At 43.0% G+C, this 14,764-nt stretch overlaps 1 protein-coding gene across 1 annotated transcript in view; it reads right to left on the reverse strand.

Annotated features, from left to right (window-relative positions):
• LOC138351085 (neuroblast differentiation-associated protein AHNAK-like) overlaps window positions 1-14,558 on the reverse strand; it is a 45,678-nt gene extending 31,120 nt beyond the window's left edge. The window contains exons 1-2 of the mRNA XM_069302712.1: window positions 14,131-14,558; window positions 12,122-12,419 (exon numbers count right to left, since the gene is read on the reverse strand). Coding sequence (XP_069158813.1) covers window positions 12,122-12,419; window positions 14,131-14,558 — 726 coding nt within the window. The remainder of the gene's footprint in view (window positions 1-12,121; window positions 12,420-14,130) is intronic.
• Window positions 14,559-14,764: the final 206 nt, after the last annotated feature.

Consider the following 14,764-nt stretch of genomic DNA (forward strand, 5'->3'; position numbering starts at 1 on the left):
GAGAGAGAGAGAGAGAGATTGAGGATGACTGAGTTAGTAGACGGAAATGTATGAGTTAATTAAATAAGGGGGATTAATATACCATTGGTAAATAGTGAAGCTGGAAGCAGGAGAAGTTATAGAAAATAAAACGTAGTTCAGACAATAAATAGCGTGCAAAACTCTCCCAAAAGTGAATTTCAGACTGGCGGAAATGGGTGCCTGGAAAGACCTGGAGGGGCTCCTCGTATGCGTTACCTAGAGTGAGGGTGTTTAAGTAAAATATGGATATGATATGTCCGATTTTTTCCCCCGTGAATCATTTCTCCCTGACGTATCTTGCCTCAACTTGCCAAAAAAGGGTGAGAGGCCCTTAGACGCCTCGCGCGTTACTTTATCAGAGTAAATGGGTGATAGAAGCGATAACGGGGTAGAATGGAGAAGCAAAACACGGGGAGAGGGGCCGCAGTGAAAGAGAAATGCGGCATGTGGCGATGCTCGAAGACCACCGTCTTTTGGACACCTGTCCGTGTGTCTGTCCATCTGCTGTCTGTCTGTCTATCCATCTGCCTGTCTGTGTACGTTTGCATGGCTATGTGTATCTGTGATTATGCTTGTCAGCATGTTTGTATTTATGGTTGTATATCTGTGTTTATTAGTGAGTTACTACTCATAGCCTCGGCGATAGAGCTTCTGTCTCACGCTCGTGGGGGTTCGGCAGTTCCAGTCTCCAAGTGCCCAGCTGAATGAAACATATATATTTATCCAATTTATGTATTAATATGTTCACTTTACGTCAACTTCAACTGTGGCTTCCAGGTGAACACCTGTGCTTCATAGTGTTCACCTGGGCTTTAGCACCCACACCTGCAGGGTCCCTCCAGCACCCACACCTGCAGCGACCCTCCAGCACCCCTCCAACACCACCTCTAACACCCACACCTGCAGCACCCCTCCAGCACCCACACCTGCAGCGACCCTCCAGCACCCCTCCAACACCACCTCCAACACCCACACCTGCAGCACCCCTCCAACATCCTCACTAATCACACACGGGTGTTTTAGGTATTATGGGTAAACAAAACAAAGCCTCACTACCGTTTAAACAAAGCCGGATCTCAACGACAGGAGGACAGGACACGTCCGCCCGCTCCAGTACCCACACGTTACACGCTCAGTGCTCACGTGTTAGGCGGCTCGCCTGCTAAATCCTATGCAAATGCCCAAAGTACATGTTGTCAAATCCTTGCTAACCAGGCGGATTAACATTGTGGAGTTTTCTGTTCGCTTATGTCCAGTTAAATCTTAGTAAGCCACCCGGATTACCTGACGAACGGATCTTATTATATGTGAGGGTGACAGAGAGAGAGAGAGAGAGAGAGAGAGAGGGAGAGAGAGAGAGAGAGAGAGAGAGAGAGAGAGAGAGAGAGAGAGAGAGAGAGAGAGAGAGAGTGAGACAGACAGACAGACAGAGAAACATGAAGATGAAGAGAATGAGGCCATATAGATAGAGCGAGGTATAAAATGCATGAGGACATCAGATCTCTGAATAAAATGGTCTGTCATCTGCTTTGAAAAATTATATATATATATATATATATATATATATATATATATATATATATATATATATATATATATATATATATATATATGTGTGTCGTACCTAGTAGCCAGAACGCACTTCTCAGCCTACTATGCAAGGCCCGAATTGCTTAATAAGCCAAGTTTTCCTGAAATAATATATTTTCTCTAAATTTTTTCTTATGAAATGATAAAGCTACCCATTTCATTATGTATGAGGTCAATTTTTTCTTATTGGAGTTAAAATTAACGTAGATATATGACCGAACCTAACCAACCCTACCTAACCTAACCTAACCTATCTTTATAGGTTAGGTTAGGTTAGGTAGCCGAAAAAGTTAGGTTAGGTTAGGTTAGGTAGGTTAGGTAGTCGAAAAACAATTAATTCATGAAAACTTGGCTTATTAGGCAAATCGGGCCTTGCATAGTAGGCTGAGAAGTGCGTTCTGGCTATTAGGTACGACATATATATATATATATATATATATATATATATATATATATATATATATATATATATATATATATATATATAATAAAAAAATTGACCAGAACTCTTTATATTAAACTATATAAAGAGTTCTGCTCTTTCGGCCCGCCTCTCAACTGTCAATCAACTGTTATTAACTACTACCAATATTTTTTTTTTACACATGCACCCGCAAAAAGCAGCGCGTAACAGCTGTCTAACTCCCAGGTACCTATTTACTGCTAGGTAACAGGGGCATCAGGGTGAAAGAAACTATGTCCATTTTTTGCTTCTCGCCGGCGCCGGGGATCGAACCCGGACTCTAGGATTATGAGTCCAGAGCGCTCTCTACTCAGCTAGCTATCAGGCCCACTCAGTTATCAGTTTGTATTTCACTTGCCGGTGCTGACTTTGTTTATTACTGATTATATTGCATCGTAAATAATTAAACGAATGATCATTAAAAAGATTATTTAGTATTTTTCGTTTTTTTTTTACTCTGTTACTGGATATTTTTCTCTGGGGTGATACCTCGTTGCCCCATGGAGATAAGACGATGTAATGTGCGTGTATGAGAACATCTTTGGAGGCTCTGGGACAACCAAATACAATGGTTCGATCCCACCGTCCTCCTCCAAAGATTCTCTCCTGGATATATGTTATGGTCGTCTATATGTATGAATGTATGCAAATTTAACCTTCGTTATAATTAAAAAATTTCGGGGGCTGATAGGGGCCACACTAACTGCTAGATGCAGAGCAATTGCTATTTTCAACAGAAGCTCTCTCTTCAAGAAGCTGCTATGGTAGCGAGAAGATCCAAACAGTGCGGAAGAAAATCCAAGAACCATTGCTGAAGACTAGTACGAAGTTCCAGGTTGAACTTTTCCAATGTGCTTTACCGTGATGAACAATGTCTTGCGGTCCCCGCTGACGGTCCAGTAAAACTATCATACAAAACGGAGAACAACTATGTAATTTGACCAGACCACACACTAGAAATTGAAGGGACGACGACGTTTCGGTCCGTCCTGGACCATTCTCAATCGACTTGAGAATGGTCCAGGACGGATCGAAACGTCGTCGTCCCTTCACCTTCTAGTATGTGGTCTGGTCAAACTACTTCAGCCACGTTATTGTGACTCATCGCCTGCAACTATATAATTCTTAATATAAACAGACAACAAAGAAAGGAGTAATACAAAAACAAAAATATTGAGCAGGAAATTAATTTCTGAAGCGTAGGAGACAAAACTGATAGACGCGCCATGAGGGCCTTGAAGCCCTTTTCTTAAGCTTCAAGGTTCCTGGTGCTTGCAACCATTTCTCCCTAAAGCATCAAAAACCAGATCCTATTTCTCTACCATGACCTCGTGCCTGACCCGCCCGAGGAAGCCATACACATCAGCAAATTCCACAATGGCCGATTTTGCACCGTTAAGGGCAAGACGCAAGGAAAATTTCTTGGCTCGATGACACTAACGCTGGCTATTGTAAAAACTAACGTTTGTATGCGTCTAACCCTTTTGGTCACAGTTAACAACACGTGCCTAAAAAAAACGGCTTCGAACACATTACAAATATTTTAAGAAATGCATTTTGCGTTCATAATAAACACAAAACGTGAAGAAAACACATAGAGAGAACGACGGAGAATACTGAAACATTCATTTTCTAAAGCACTTTATGATCCAGTAAACATACAATGTTATCGGCAACGTTATTTTTATTACTTTTTCGTTGCTACATCATTGTAAATAACCCAATAATATCCAATTGTGAAAAATGGACGAGAGAACATGAAGTAAATGATTACGATCAAGGTGTCGCGATAATGTTAGGTGAGATTATCTAGGATTATGGTGGGAAAATCCTTTAATCGTGATAATGAGGTAATACATGTTTAATCAAAGTGGGTTCTAAGTTGAAACTATTAAAAAAGTATCATAAAATGCTTTTGTGTCTTTCCTTGACTGCCCTCAGCTCCCCAAGGCATAACTGTGACGTGCTTGTCTCTGAAGCTAGATACTGATATAATTAAATATCAATGATGGAGTCAAAGTTTGTCTCCTGTGGATTCCTTCCCATGTTGGTCTCCGACTGCTTGATAGAATTCATGAGTTAGCCAAGACCTTTGCTCATAAAGAGGGAATTGATTACATCTTGGACTGCCTTTGAGCAGCCTGAGGGCAGTAATATTCTGGGAACGTCATCAAAATTTCGTAGACTTGAGGCAATATGAAATTCACACCAGTTCCTCCATCTATCATCATTCTATTATGTAGGAAGAACCGCACGTCTATGGGTCATCCAATAAGGTTAGTAGACTTCTCGATGTTACCACTGATAGGCTTAGGCTCGGCTACAAGTACCTCTGGCAGTTTGTAACATCAGCTGATGTAGATCTGACTAAATGTAAACTCTGTCAGCAGAATTATTCGCATACTTTGCGTCATTATATAATGGAATGTGAAAAAATCGTAGATTTCAGAGATAACACCATTAATGGTGTCCAAGAAATGTGTCAGTATTTCATATATAATGATGTGATGCCAGAAATCTTAGCGAAGTATCCAAAATTTGCCTACTATACATAATACATGCACTGTAAAGCTGCCGCCCAGTTGGGTGGGTGTGGAGCAAGACTTGTAACTGTGCGACTCACCATAGATGTAAAGTGCCTTGTATAGTGACTGTTGTTAGCCTCTTGATGAATTACTTGTGATACAGAAGATTATCGATGTGTGTATATGTATTTGTTTATACAAATATACATTGTATAATTTGGACGACAAATTTGTATATACAAATTTGTCGTCCTATATATATATATATATATATATATATATATATATATATATATATATATATATATATATATATATATATATATATATATATATATATATAAAATAACTGCTGGGGGAATATAGTACCCTTCTGCTTAAAGATAATTCAATTATCATTGTCTTCTTATAGATTTTTATACATTTTTAGCTAATAATTTTTATTTATTTTCCAGGTGAGTAGCAGTGGAGAGAGAGACTTCGTGAAAGGTAGGGAAGCTTGCTTCTGCCTCTTCTTTTACAGGTTTTCTTACTTGTAACTGTATTTTGTCGTTCTACATAATGACAGAACTGTTCTGATCTGTTCTTCAGCTGTGCACCGGTGTTTGTATATATAAAGTATTATACACAATCTGTAAAGTCAAAATTCCAGGAGTTTTTGAGAATTTGTGAGAACAGGACCACATTTCGACTCCACAGGAAAATTAAAGATATTAAATTCCTGCCTGAAACACTTAACCCAAGCCACACATAAGTAGTGGAAATGAGGACGTTTCGGTTCGTCCTAGACCCTTAGCAAGGTATGAAAAGGAATAGTGAGGATGAGAGAGAGAGACAGAGTGTAAGTGTGTAGGCAAGATGGAAGGCAAGGTGAAAGGGGACAAGAGGTAAGTGGAAAAGCAACCAGTACTGGGACTAAATGTGATGATGATGTGATGCCAGCGAAATGGACTGGTTGGTACAGTGACTGTTTCCCGTATTTGAAGGTAATTCCCTGCCTCCAAATTAAGTCTACTCGCTAATTAATGGTAATCTGCGTTGTTCTCGTCACTGTTCTGTTCAACTTGTTGGTTATCTACGCTGCTCTGAGCACTCTGCATGTTCAACCAGAGTAAGTAATCGATATAATTTTCAGGTCAGATAAGGTAATTATCTACAGAGAACTGATGGAGTTACAACACACTTTTTACCCTTGAATGAAGGCACGTGGTGTGAGGAGGCTTGTGGTCTCTTTAGTGGTGAGGTGATTTATAGAGAGAACATGTATATGGGAGCCTCTAGAGCATGGATTAATTAATTTGCTACGACAATAGGCCCTTAATGGCTATCCCAACATAACCCAAGTCCACGTTCTCCAGACTGTCGAAATCACCACCATTATCTCTCTAGGCTAGAGGAAAGCCTACAGAGCTAGATGGCTACAAGAGCACAAAGGCTAAAGAGCCAGAGAGCAAGAGAGCTAGAGAGCAAGAGAGCCAGAGAGTGTGAGAAAATTCAGCCTTGCTGCTTGAGTTCACAAGGTTCAAAACTATATTTTCCTGTTATAGTCATTTTTAGAAGATCATTTGATGGATATTGTTTCGAATTAAAAACAAAGGTGTTCGTAAAGAGCTGGAACGAGGGACCAATCCAACTCTAACCACAAAAACATGTCGAATCAATCCGTGTTGATCAAGTAGATATAGTTAAGAGATCGAGTGCCATACCACCCAATGGGAATGGATGGTATGGCCCTGGTTAAGAACCCCTGGTTAACGGGGAACACTGCGTTGAAGAGCAATCCATGTGGTTACTTGGGTGGTTGAATGGTGCAGAAATTACACTGGGAAAAATTCGAATTTATAAGTAAAGATCCATTATAAGTGCTGGAATTTTGAATGCAGTTCTGTGACATTTCAATAGAAAGAATTCAATACTTCTAGCCCTATCAACTCTCACTTCTAGGGCGAGAGAGAGAGAGAGAGAGAGAGAGAGAGAGAGAGAGAGAGAGAGAGAGAGAGAGAGAGAGAGAGAGAGAGAGAGAGAGAGAGAGAGAGAGAGAGAGAGAGAGAGAGAGAGAGAGAGAGAAAGAGAGGGAGAGAGAGAGAGAGAGAGAGAGAGAGAGAGAGAGAGAGAGAGAGAGAGAGAGAGAGAGAGAGAGCAAAGAGGAAATGCAAGTCTGAAATGCTTGCTTTATCAACCTGGCCAGGTTGATAAAGCAAGCTGTTGCTTGATGGAGCTGCCTGATGATACAGGCAGAGACACTTGTTGATACAGGCAGAGACACTTGTTGATACAAATGCACTTTTCGATGTACACAAGCACACTTGTTGAGACAGGAAGACACTTGTTGATAGAGGAAGACACTTATCAATAAAGACACACTTCTTGATACAAACACTTGTTGATTTTGTGACCACAAAAAATCAAACAATAACCCATGGAAAGATCAAAAATATAAACAAAAAAAGGAAAAATGTAAAGACGAATAAACTAGAATACATAATGCGTACGAATACACAACTAGAATACATAAAATGATACATAAATGGAAACCACATACAAATTTCTACATAGAATAAGTTCCTAGGGAGTCTATGACGGTATCGTGCACTGTGACATACATAACAAGCACAGTAACCCACACATTACAAGCACTGTAACTCACACTCTGATTGGCTGACAGAATGACATTGCAATGTTGCATAGTTGCCAGAGGTATGAGTTAGATCAGCCTCCATACTTTATTCGGCGTTGGCTTAATCTCTTATATATTGGTTTTAAATTGGGAACGAATGGCTGGGAGAGAGAGGATGAGCGAGAGCGAGTGGCTGAGAGTTAGCGAGAGAGCTAGAGAGTTAGCGAGAGAGCTAGAGAGTGTCAGAGAGCGAGAGCGGAAGAGAGCAAAAACCTCGTACCAAGTAGAAATAAAAGAGTTGGGAAAGCTAGATCATAAGAGTCAAGTGTGGCGATAAACATCTTTTAGATATATATATATCTAAAAGATGAATTCTGACACACTTTATTCTTCTGTCGATAAACAAAAGTATTCTGTTTATTTACATTTTGGCCAATCCATTATGTGTCTGCAAGAATAGTGTGTAATTGGTCCCGGTAGAGGTCAGAGGGCCTCATAGCCTGGTGGATAGCGCGCAGGACTCGTAATTCTGTGGCGCGGGTTCGATTCCCGCACGAGGCAGAAACAAATGGGCAAAGTTTCTTTCACCCTGAATGCCCCTGTTACCTAGCAGTAAATAGGTACCTGGGAGTTAGTCAGCTGTCACGGGCTGCTTCCTGGGGGTGGAGGCCTGGTCGAGGACCGGGCCGCGGGGACACTAAAGCCCCGAAATCATCTCAAGATAAACTCAAGATAAGAGGTCACTGACTGTCTCACGTTAACATTGAACTTTTAGTGTTGTTAAGAGTCTTAAATAATTCTCTCGCTCTCATTCTCTATTTCTTTTTAATCTAAGATTTGGTTTCATACGGGCTGTCAAATGACGTACTAAGTGAAATATCAAGTAAGAGCTGTTATCCTACCTCAGCTCATCTGAAGTCTGTCTGTCTGTCTGTCTGTCTGTCTCTCTCTCTCTCTCTCTCTCTCTCTCTCTCTCTCTCTCTCTCTCTCTCTCTCTCTCTCTCTCACTTAGAAAAGAGTGTATGGATGATGGATGAATGGGTGGTAGGAGGTTGAGAGAGAGATGCTATATATGTGGTATGGGAATTGATATATATATATATATATATATATATATATATATATATATATATATATATATATATATATATATATATATATATATATATATATAATATTTGGCATGATGAGCGCATAACGTTTTACAAGATGTCAAAAATATTATTCAGTCAAGTCTATGATTTTTTTTAGATTTCATGTTGTGGTAATTCTGGCACAGTGTCACGTGGCACCATTTTCATTGGCACCAAAGTAGGTGCTAATTTCTTTGCCACATTTTCTTCACCCATCCATGTTGGGTACATACCCAATATCAATTACAGTTAAAAAATTTGGTGAAGTTTGTCCCAAGCATCAAGGCATCATTGAGTACCATGATGTATTGTATTCAATACAGTACTCAATATAGAGATCGACCTCTCCCCTTCCATCCCCTCCCCTTCTCCTTTCCCATCGTTACCCTCTACTTCTTCCCTTCCTACTCTCCTACTTCTTCCATATCTCCATCTCTTGCGCTCTCCAGTTCCTTCCTTCCTCTCTTCCCTTCCCCCCCCCCTCCTACCTTCATCTCCTGACTGGTAATCGAATAAAAAGTGAGAGAAAAAAAACATTGGGTAAAAGAATATTTCTCCCACACCGTCCCACCTGTCTCTCCGCGCCCTCTCTGCCACTCTCACAATATATAATACAAATCACATCTTTCCGGAGAGGATTACGGGCTCACCATAGCCCGTGCTACATGGACACTTCGTTGTGAGTAGCTGAATCTAAAAAAAAACAACTTTCCGGAGGAACCTTAACGCAGTTACGTTCCCGGAACTACGATACCTAATTCACAGGTCAATTCCATATCACAGACATCCACGAGGAGCATATAGGACTTGGTTGATATTCACTAACGATGCTGCACATCGTAAATGGTTATTCTGCATTCAGGCCACACTGCTGCCCTCCCAATTACTTGATCCGATAAGGAAATTGGACCTCACTGATGAGCTTAGGTTCCCCCGCCCAGCTTCTCCACTTCCTAAATGCCGTTATCCCAATATTTACGTCGCGACTGGCCCAAGATGCGACCCCCAGACAGTACGATCTTGCCGCCTGCAGGAGTCAGGAGCCAGAGAGAGCAGCAGCAGGAGTCAGGAGCCAGAGAGAGCAGCAGGAGTCAGGAGCCAGAGAGAGAAGCAGGAGTCAGGAGGCAGAGAGAGAGAAGCAGGAGTCAGGAGGCAGAGAGAGAGCAGCAAGAGTCAGGAGCCAGAGAGAGCAGCAGGAGTCAGGAGCCAGAGAGAGAGAGAGCAGCAGGAGTCAGGAGCCAGAGAGAGAAGCAGGAGTCAGGAGCCAGAGAGAGAGCAGCAAGAGTCAGGAGCCAGAGAGAGCAGCAGGAGTCAGGAGCCAGAGAGAGAGCAGCAGGAGTCAGGAGCCACAGAGAGAGCAGCAGGAGTCAGGAGCCAGAGAGAGAGCAGCAGGAGTCAGGAGCCAGAGAGAGAGCAGCAGGAGTCAGGAGCCACAGAGAGAGCAGCAGGAGTCAGGAGCCAGAGAGAGAGCAGCAGGAGTCAGGAGCCGCAGAGAGAGCAGCAGGAGTCAGGAGCCAGAGAGAGCAGCAGGAGTCAGGAGCCAGAGAGAGCAGCAGGAGTCAGGAGCCAGAGAGAGCAGCAGGAGTCAGGAGCCAGAGATAGCAGCAGGAGTCAGGAGCCAGAGAGAGCAGCAGGAGTCAGGAGCTAGAGAGAGCAGCAGGAGTCAGGAGCCAGAGAGAGCAGCAGGAGTCAGGAGCCAGAGAGAGCAGCAGGAGTCAGGAGCCAGAGAGAGCAGCAGGAGTCAGGAGCCAGAGATAGCAGCAGGAGTCAGGAGCCAGAGAGAGCAGCAAGAGTCAGAGGGCGCCACACTAACGGGTGCGACACTGACCTATTGACAAGAAGCAATTTACACAATAATAACTGGGAGATATTGCTGGTGTAGGTGTATAGGAGCATGATGCAAGGTTGAGGCGAGGAGAGGAAAAGGGAGAGGAGAGAGGCGAGGCTTGAGGAGAGAAGAGAGGGAGAGGGAAGAGGAAATACTAGGGGGAAGGGAGCTGAACCACGGGCTGAGGAGTTGAGGTGAAAATTGTTTGATTAATACCCCCGAGGTCACGAATGGACAGCATCTCAGCTCCCAGCAAAGGCGCTGACGATGGAGGTGGCTTGGATAAGGGACAAAATAGCTTGGGCAAGTAGCACTATGGACAAATAGGCGCCAAGTAGCATAGGCGACGGGGTGACTTAAGGTGAAGCGACTAGAGGCGCAGGCAAAGGGGTGTTGCTTGTCTCTTGGTGGGCTTCAGAATAGCGGCTAGCATGCGGGTGATAAGGAATACGTGTTTATGAAGAAGCAGAGGCAAGGGAAGGAATTTGTGAAAAAGATATGGAAGGGGATGCAAAAGAGAGAGAGAGAGAGAGAGAGAGAGAGAGAGAGAGAGAGAGAGAGAGAGAGAGAGAGACAGAGAGAGAGAAAGAAAGAGAGAGAGAAGAAAGATGGAAATAGTAGAGCAGATAACAATGTCAGTAGAAGGCTGGCGGAGAGTTCAGATTGAAAGAGGAAAGGAGCATGAGATATATGAAGGGACGAAGCATAGATGGGTAAGTAGATGGGAAAGTGGGAGGACAGAAGGATAAATCAGAGAGGGAATAGATGGATGAGTAAGAAAGAACAAGAATCCCAATGAACAGCCTCGTCACATTATCCAACAAAGAAAGGATAACAAAATAATTGATCTTCCACAGCAGATTACGCAGGACGATTAGAATTCTATCATCAGAATGTTGTCTAGAATTATATAAATGCTAAAACCTTACACACAGAAAATCACAATAGCGTGATGCATCAAATGAACAAATCCACAAGGGATTTGTGGATTTGTGGATTCTTATACCACGTCGTAGCTCAGTCGATTAAGGCAGCGTCTGGGATCCTCTCGGACCTAGGTTCGAACCCTCGTCACGGCCCTTATGGGTTTGTTCATTTGCTAAAATATTGTTATAAATTAATACTATATAAATACAAAAAATGTTGTTTTACAATAATCGTATGACCGCGGAAATGCAGAACCAAGAGGAAGGTGGTGGTGGGGGGCAGGACTTGGCTCAGGTGTGGCTACTGGCTTATACAACACAAACACTGTTTATGTCTGTTAGTCACAAGTGTAATCCCAGCAAGGTTGTGTACATGCTGCTGCTGCTCCTCGACTCCCCCGAGGGTGAGGGGCTGAAGGACCAGGAGAAAGCCAAACATGAATTTCAGCACGCATCTTGCCTGAGTTTAATGCCCGGAGCTCCGTATATCATTGCATATCTGTCCCCTCATCTTAGCAATAAGATGACAAGAGAATTGTCCACAAAATTTCTAAACAACATCAGTCCTGGAAGAAAGATATTACGAAGGTTTTACTGGATCTCACAATGTACTTAACGTTGAAATTTCAAAGATTATGAACTATGCGAAGTGGGAAAAGTTATTTGTGACCATTGGAGTGTTTAGCTGACCAGAAATTTGTGATCTATATGTAACCAGTTTTCTTCTTCATATAAGCTCCTGGGATGCCATTCTTTTGGTGTGGGGGGTAACGGGGGGTCTCAGACGGTGGAATTAAAAGGCCAAATCGGTTTCTGGAGTGTTGAATGTTGCAGGTGCAAGATGTGTAACACCTGCCTCTTGACGACTTTCAAACTACCTTTAAGGTAGTTTGCATTTTTTGAGGTATACCTTTAATTCTCGTGGTCGGGATTAGGAGCTGGATTCTTGAGTTTGTTTACTTCTGTTCAACCTTTAGTGACGGCGGTGAAGCTGTATCTTCTGGCCCTTGAGGTATACCTTCTGGCCCTTGAGGTCTACCTTCTGGCCCTTGAGGTCTACCTTCTGGCCCTTGAGGTATACCTTCTGGCCCTTGAGGTCTACCTTCTGGCCCTTGAGGTCTACCTTCTGGCCCTTGAGGTATACCTTCTGGCCCTTGAGGTATACCTTCTGGCCCTTGAGGTCTATCTTCTGGCCCTTGAGGTATACCTTCTGGCTCTTGAGGTATACCTTCTGGCCCTTGAGGTATACCTTCTGGTCCTTGAGGTACCCTTCTTCAGGGTGGCCTTTGAGGTATATTTTCTGGCGCTCCAATTTTCTGAAAATTGGAGTGGGGGTGGATGGGTGATACTAGGGGTGTGTGTGGGGGAAGGAGGTACTAGGGGTTCAGAAAGGGGGGGGGTTCTAAACTTCAAGCCATACAAGTCTGGAGTTAAAATGGAGATTTACATTAGAAATTTCTGTATAGATTCGTGTCGGTTTTCATCATGATGGTTAAATCTTGTTTACAACTTACATCTTGTTTACAAACTGGCTGGATTCAGATGGTTCGAAGTGAGTTTAAAGGGTAGTGAGTAGAAAGTTAAACTGCTCGAATGTATCAAGCACGTCCATCTGTTTGTTAATATCTCATAAACAACACCAAATGCTCGTTAACATAGCCATCAACCCCCTTCCCCCTCCCACCTGTTCAATCCCCGACCGTCCAAGTGGTTGGTTAACCTTTCCTTCCTCCCGTTCCATCCCTAGTCCTTATCCTGACCCCTTCCCAGTGCTATATAGTCGTAATGACTTGACGCTTTCCCCCCTGATAATTCCTTCCTTCCCCAAACCTTCCCCTGTTTATGAACCAAAAACCCACTTTACTTAACTAGTGTTTCGCTCAGTTCAAATTGCATCTTCTAAATATGTCACCAACATACTGCAAATGCAATATGATGGTGAAAACGTTGTTTTTGACCGCTGCCTTGACCGCTGCCTAGAGACGGTTTATCGTAGACACAAATCATTGCCAACAGAATCCAAAAATTTATCCTAATCTGCCCAAGGTCTAAAAATGCAAAAAAAATTAACATAAAATCATAATGGTAATTTATCTCATAAAGTCTTTTATTAAAGTGTTCATTAAAACTCATAAATGCGTCTTTGGGGGAGGGATGGTCAAAGCTTGAACAAGCTTAGCCTAAGGATAGTTATAAAGTCCTCAGTACTTTAAGCACCTGAAACCGGAGAGAGAATAGGGAGTTGGTCCCTCAAGCTCTCCCAACGGGAACACTTGGACCCTTGGCTCGCTTTTTCTCTTTGCTGGATCCCCAAGAATGTCAAAGAATGTGTGTGGAATGTCAGTGTGAATGTCTGGTCTTCTTGGCAATACCCGGCGGCCAGTAATGGATGTCCTTGACCTGCAGGTGTGGATGGCTGGATATTGGTATATCAGTGTATACCGGTATACCTGATATATCCCCGCGGTATATCAGTGTATACCAGTATACCTGATATACCCCCACCGGTATATCAGTGTGGGGGGGTTTTGTAACTCAGATCACAATATTTATACCAGAAATTTAAGAATTAATAACCCATATTTATCTTAAAATGAAACAAGTTAATTTATCACAATGGGTTAGCGACACTTGTGCTATGAAGCTGTGAAAGATTCATGGGTTCTCCGTGCTCATTATTCTGCTCAGTAGCTCAGAATGAGTGAGTGAAAGGTACCTTACCTTGAGGTGCTTCCGGGGCTTAGTGTCCCCGCGGCCCGGTCGTCGACCAGGCCTCCTAGGGGTGAGTGTAGTGAGCGGATTATGTGTCATATGACTATCTGTAATGACTGTCTGTAATCTGTAATGACTGTCTGTAATCTGTAATGACTGTCCTATGTTGTTGGGTTCTAGCTCTCGGGCTCCAGACTTGAACGTTAACGTAAGCAAGAAGATAGATTTCAATAATTATTCCATCATTTCACAGCGCTGGATGAATAGTGTGGCACTGGGAGGGATAACATCAACTCGGTAGCCTCGATATCCAACATCAACTCGGTAGCCTCGATATCCAACATCAACTCGGTAGCCTCGATATCCAACATCAACTCGGTAGCCTCGATATCCAACATCAACTCGGTAGCCTCGATATCCAACATCAACTCGGTAGCCTCGATATCCAACATCAACTCGGTAGCCTCGATATCCAACATCAACTCGGTAGCCTCGATATCCAACATCAACTCGGTAGCCTCGATATCCAACATCAACTCGGTAGCCTCGATATCCAACATCAACTCGGTAGCCTCGATATCCAACATCAACTCGGTAGCCTCGATATCCAACATCAACTCGGTAGCCTCGATATCCAACATCAACTCGGTAGCCTCGATATCCAACATCAACTCGGTAGCCTCGATATCCAACATCAACTCGGTAGCCTCGATATCCAACACCAACGTCGAATCAACGACCATTCAATGTCGAATCAATGTCATTAATGTCGATTCCATTTGGGACACTAAAGCCCCGAAATCATCTCAAGATAACTTCAAGATAACCAACGCCACTCTTGGAGATCTTGGCCACTGCATGGGTATATACCTGGGGAGGGCCCACCATTGCTTAACCACTGGTGTGAGAGCCACAATACATAACATATTTGGCAATATTGGTGAACGGT

Source organism: Procambarus clarkii, chromosome 48 (genome assembly GCF_040958095.1).
Source record: "Procambarus clarkii isolate CNS0578487 chromosome 48, FALCON_Pclarkii_2.0, whole genome shotgun sequence".
Classification (NCBI taxonomy): Eukaryota; Metazoa; Arthropoda; class Malacostraca; order Decapoda; family Cambaridae; genus Procambarus; species Procambarus clarkii.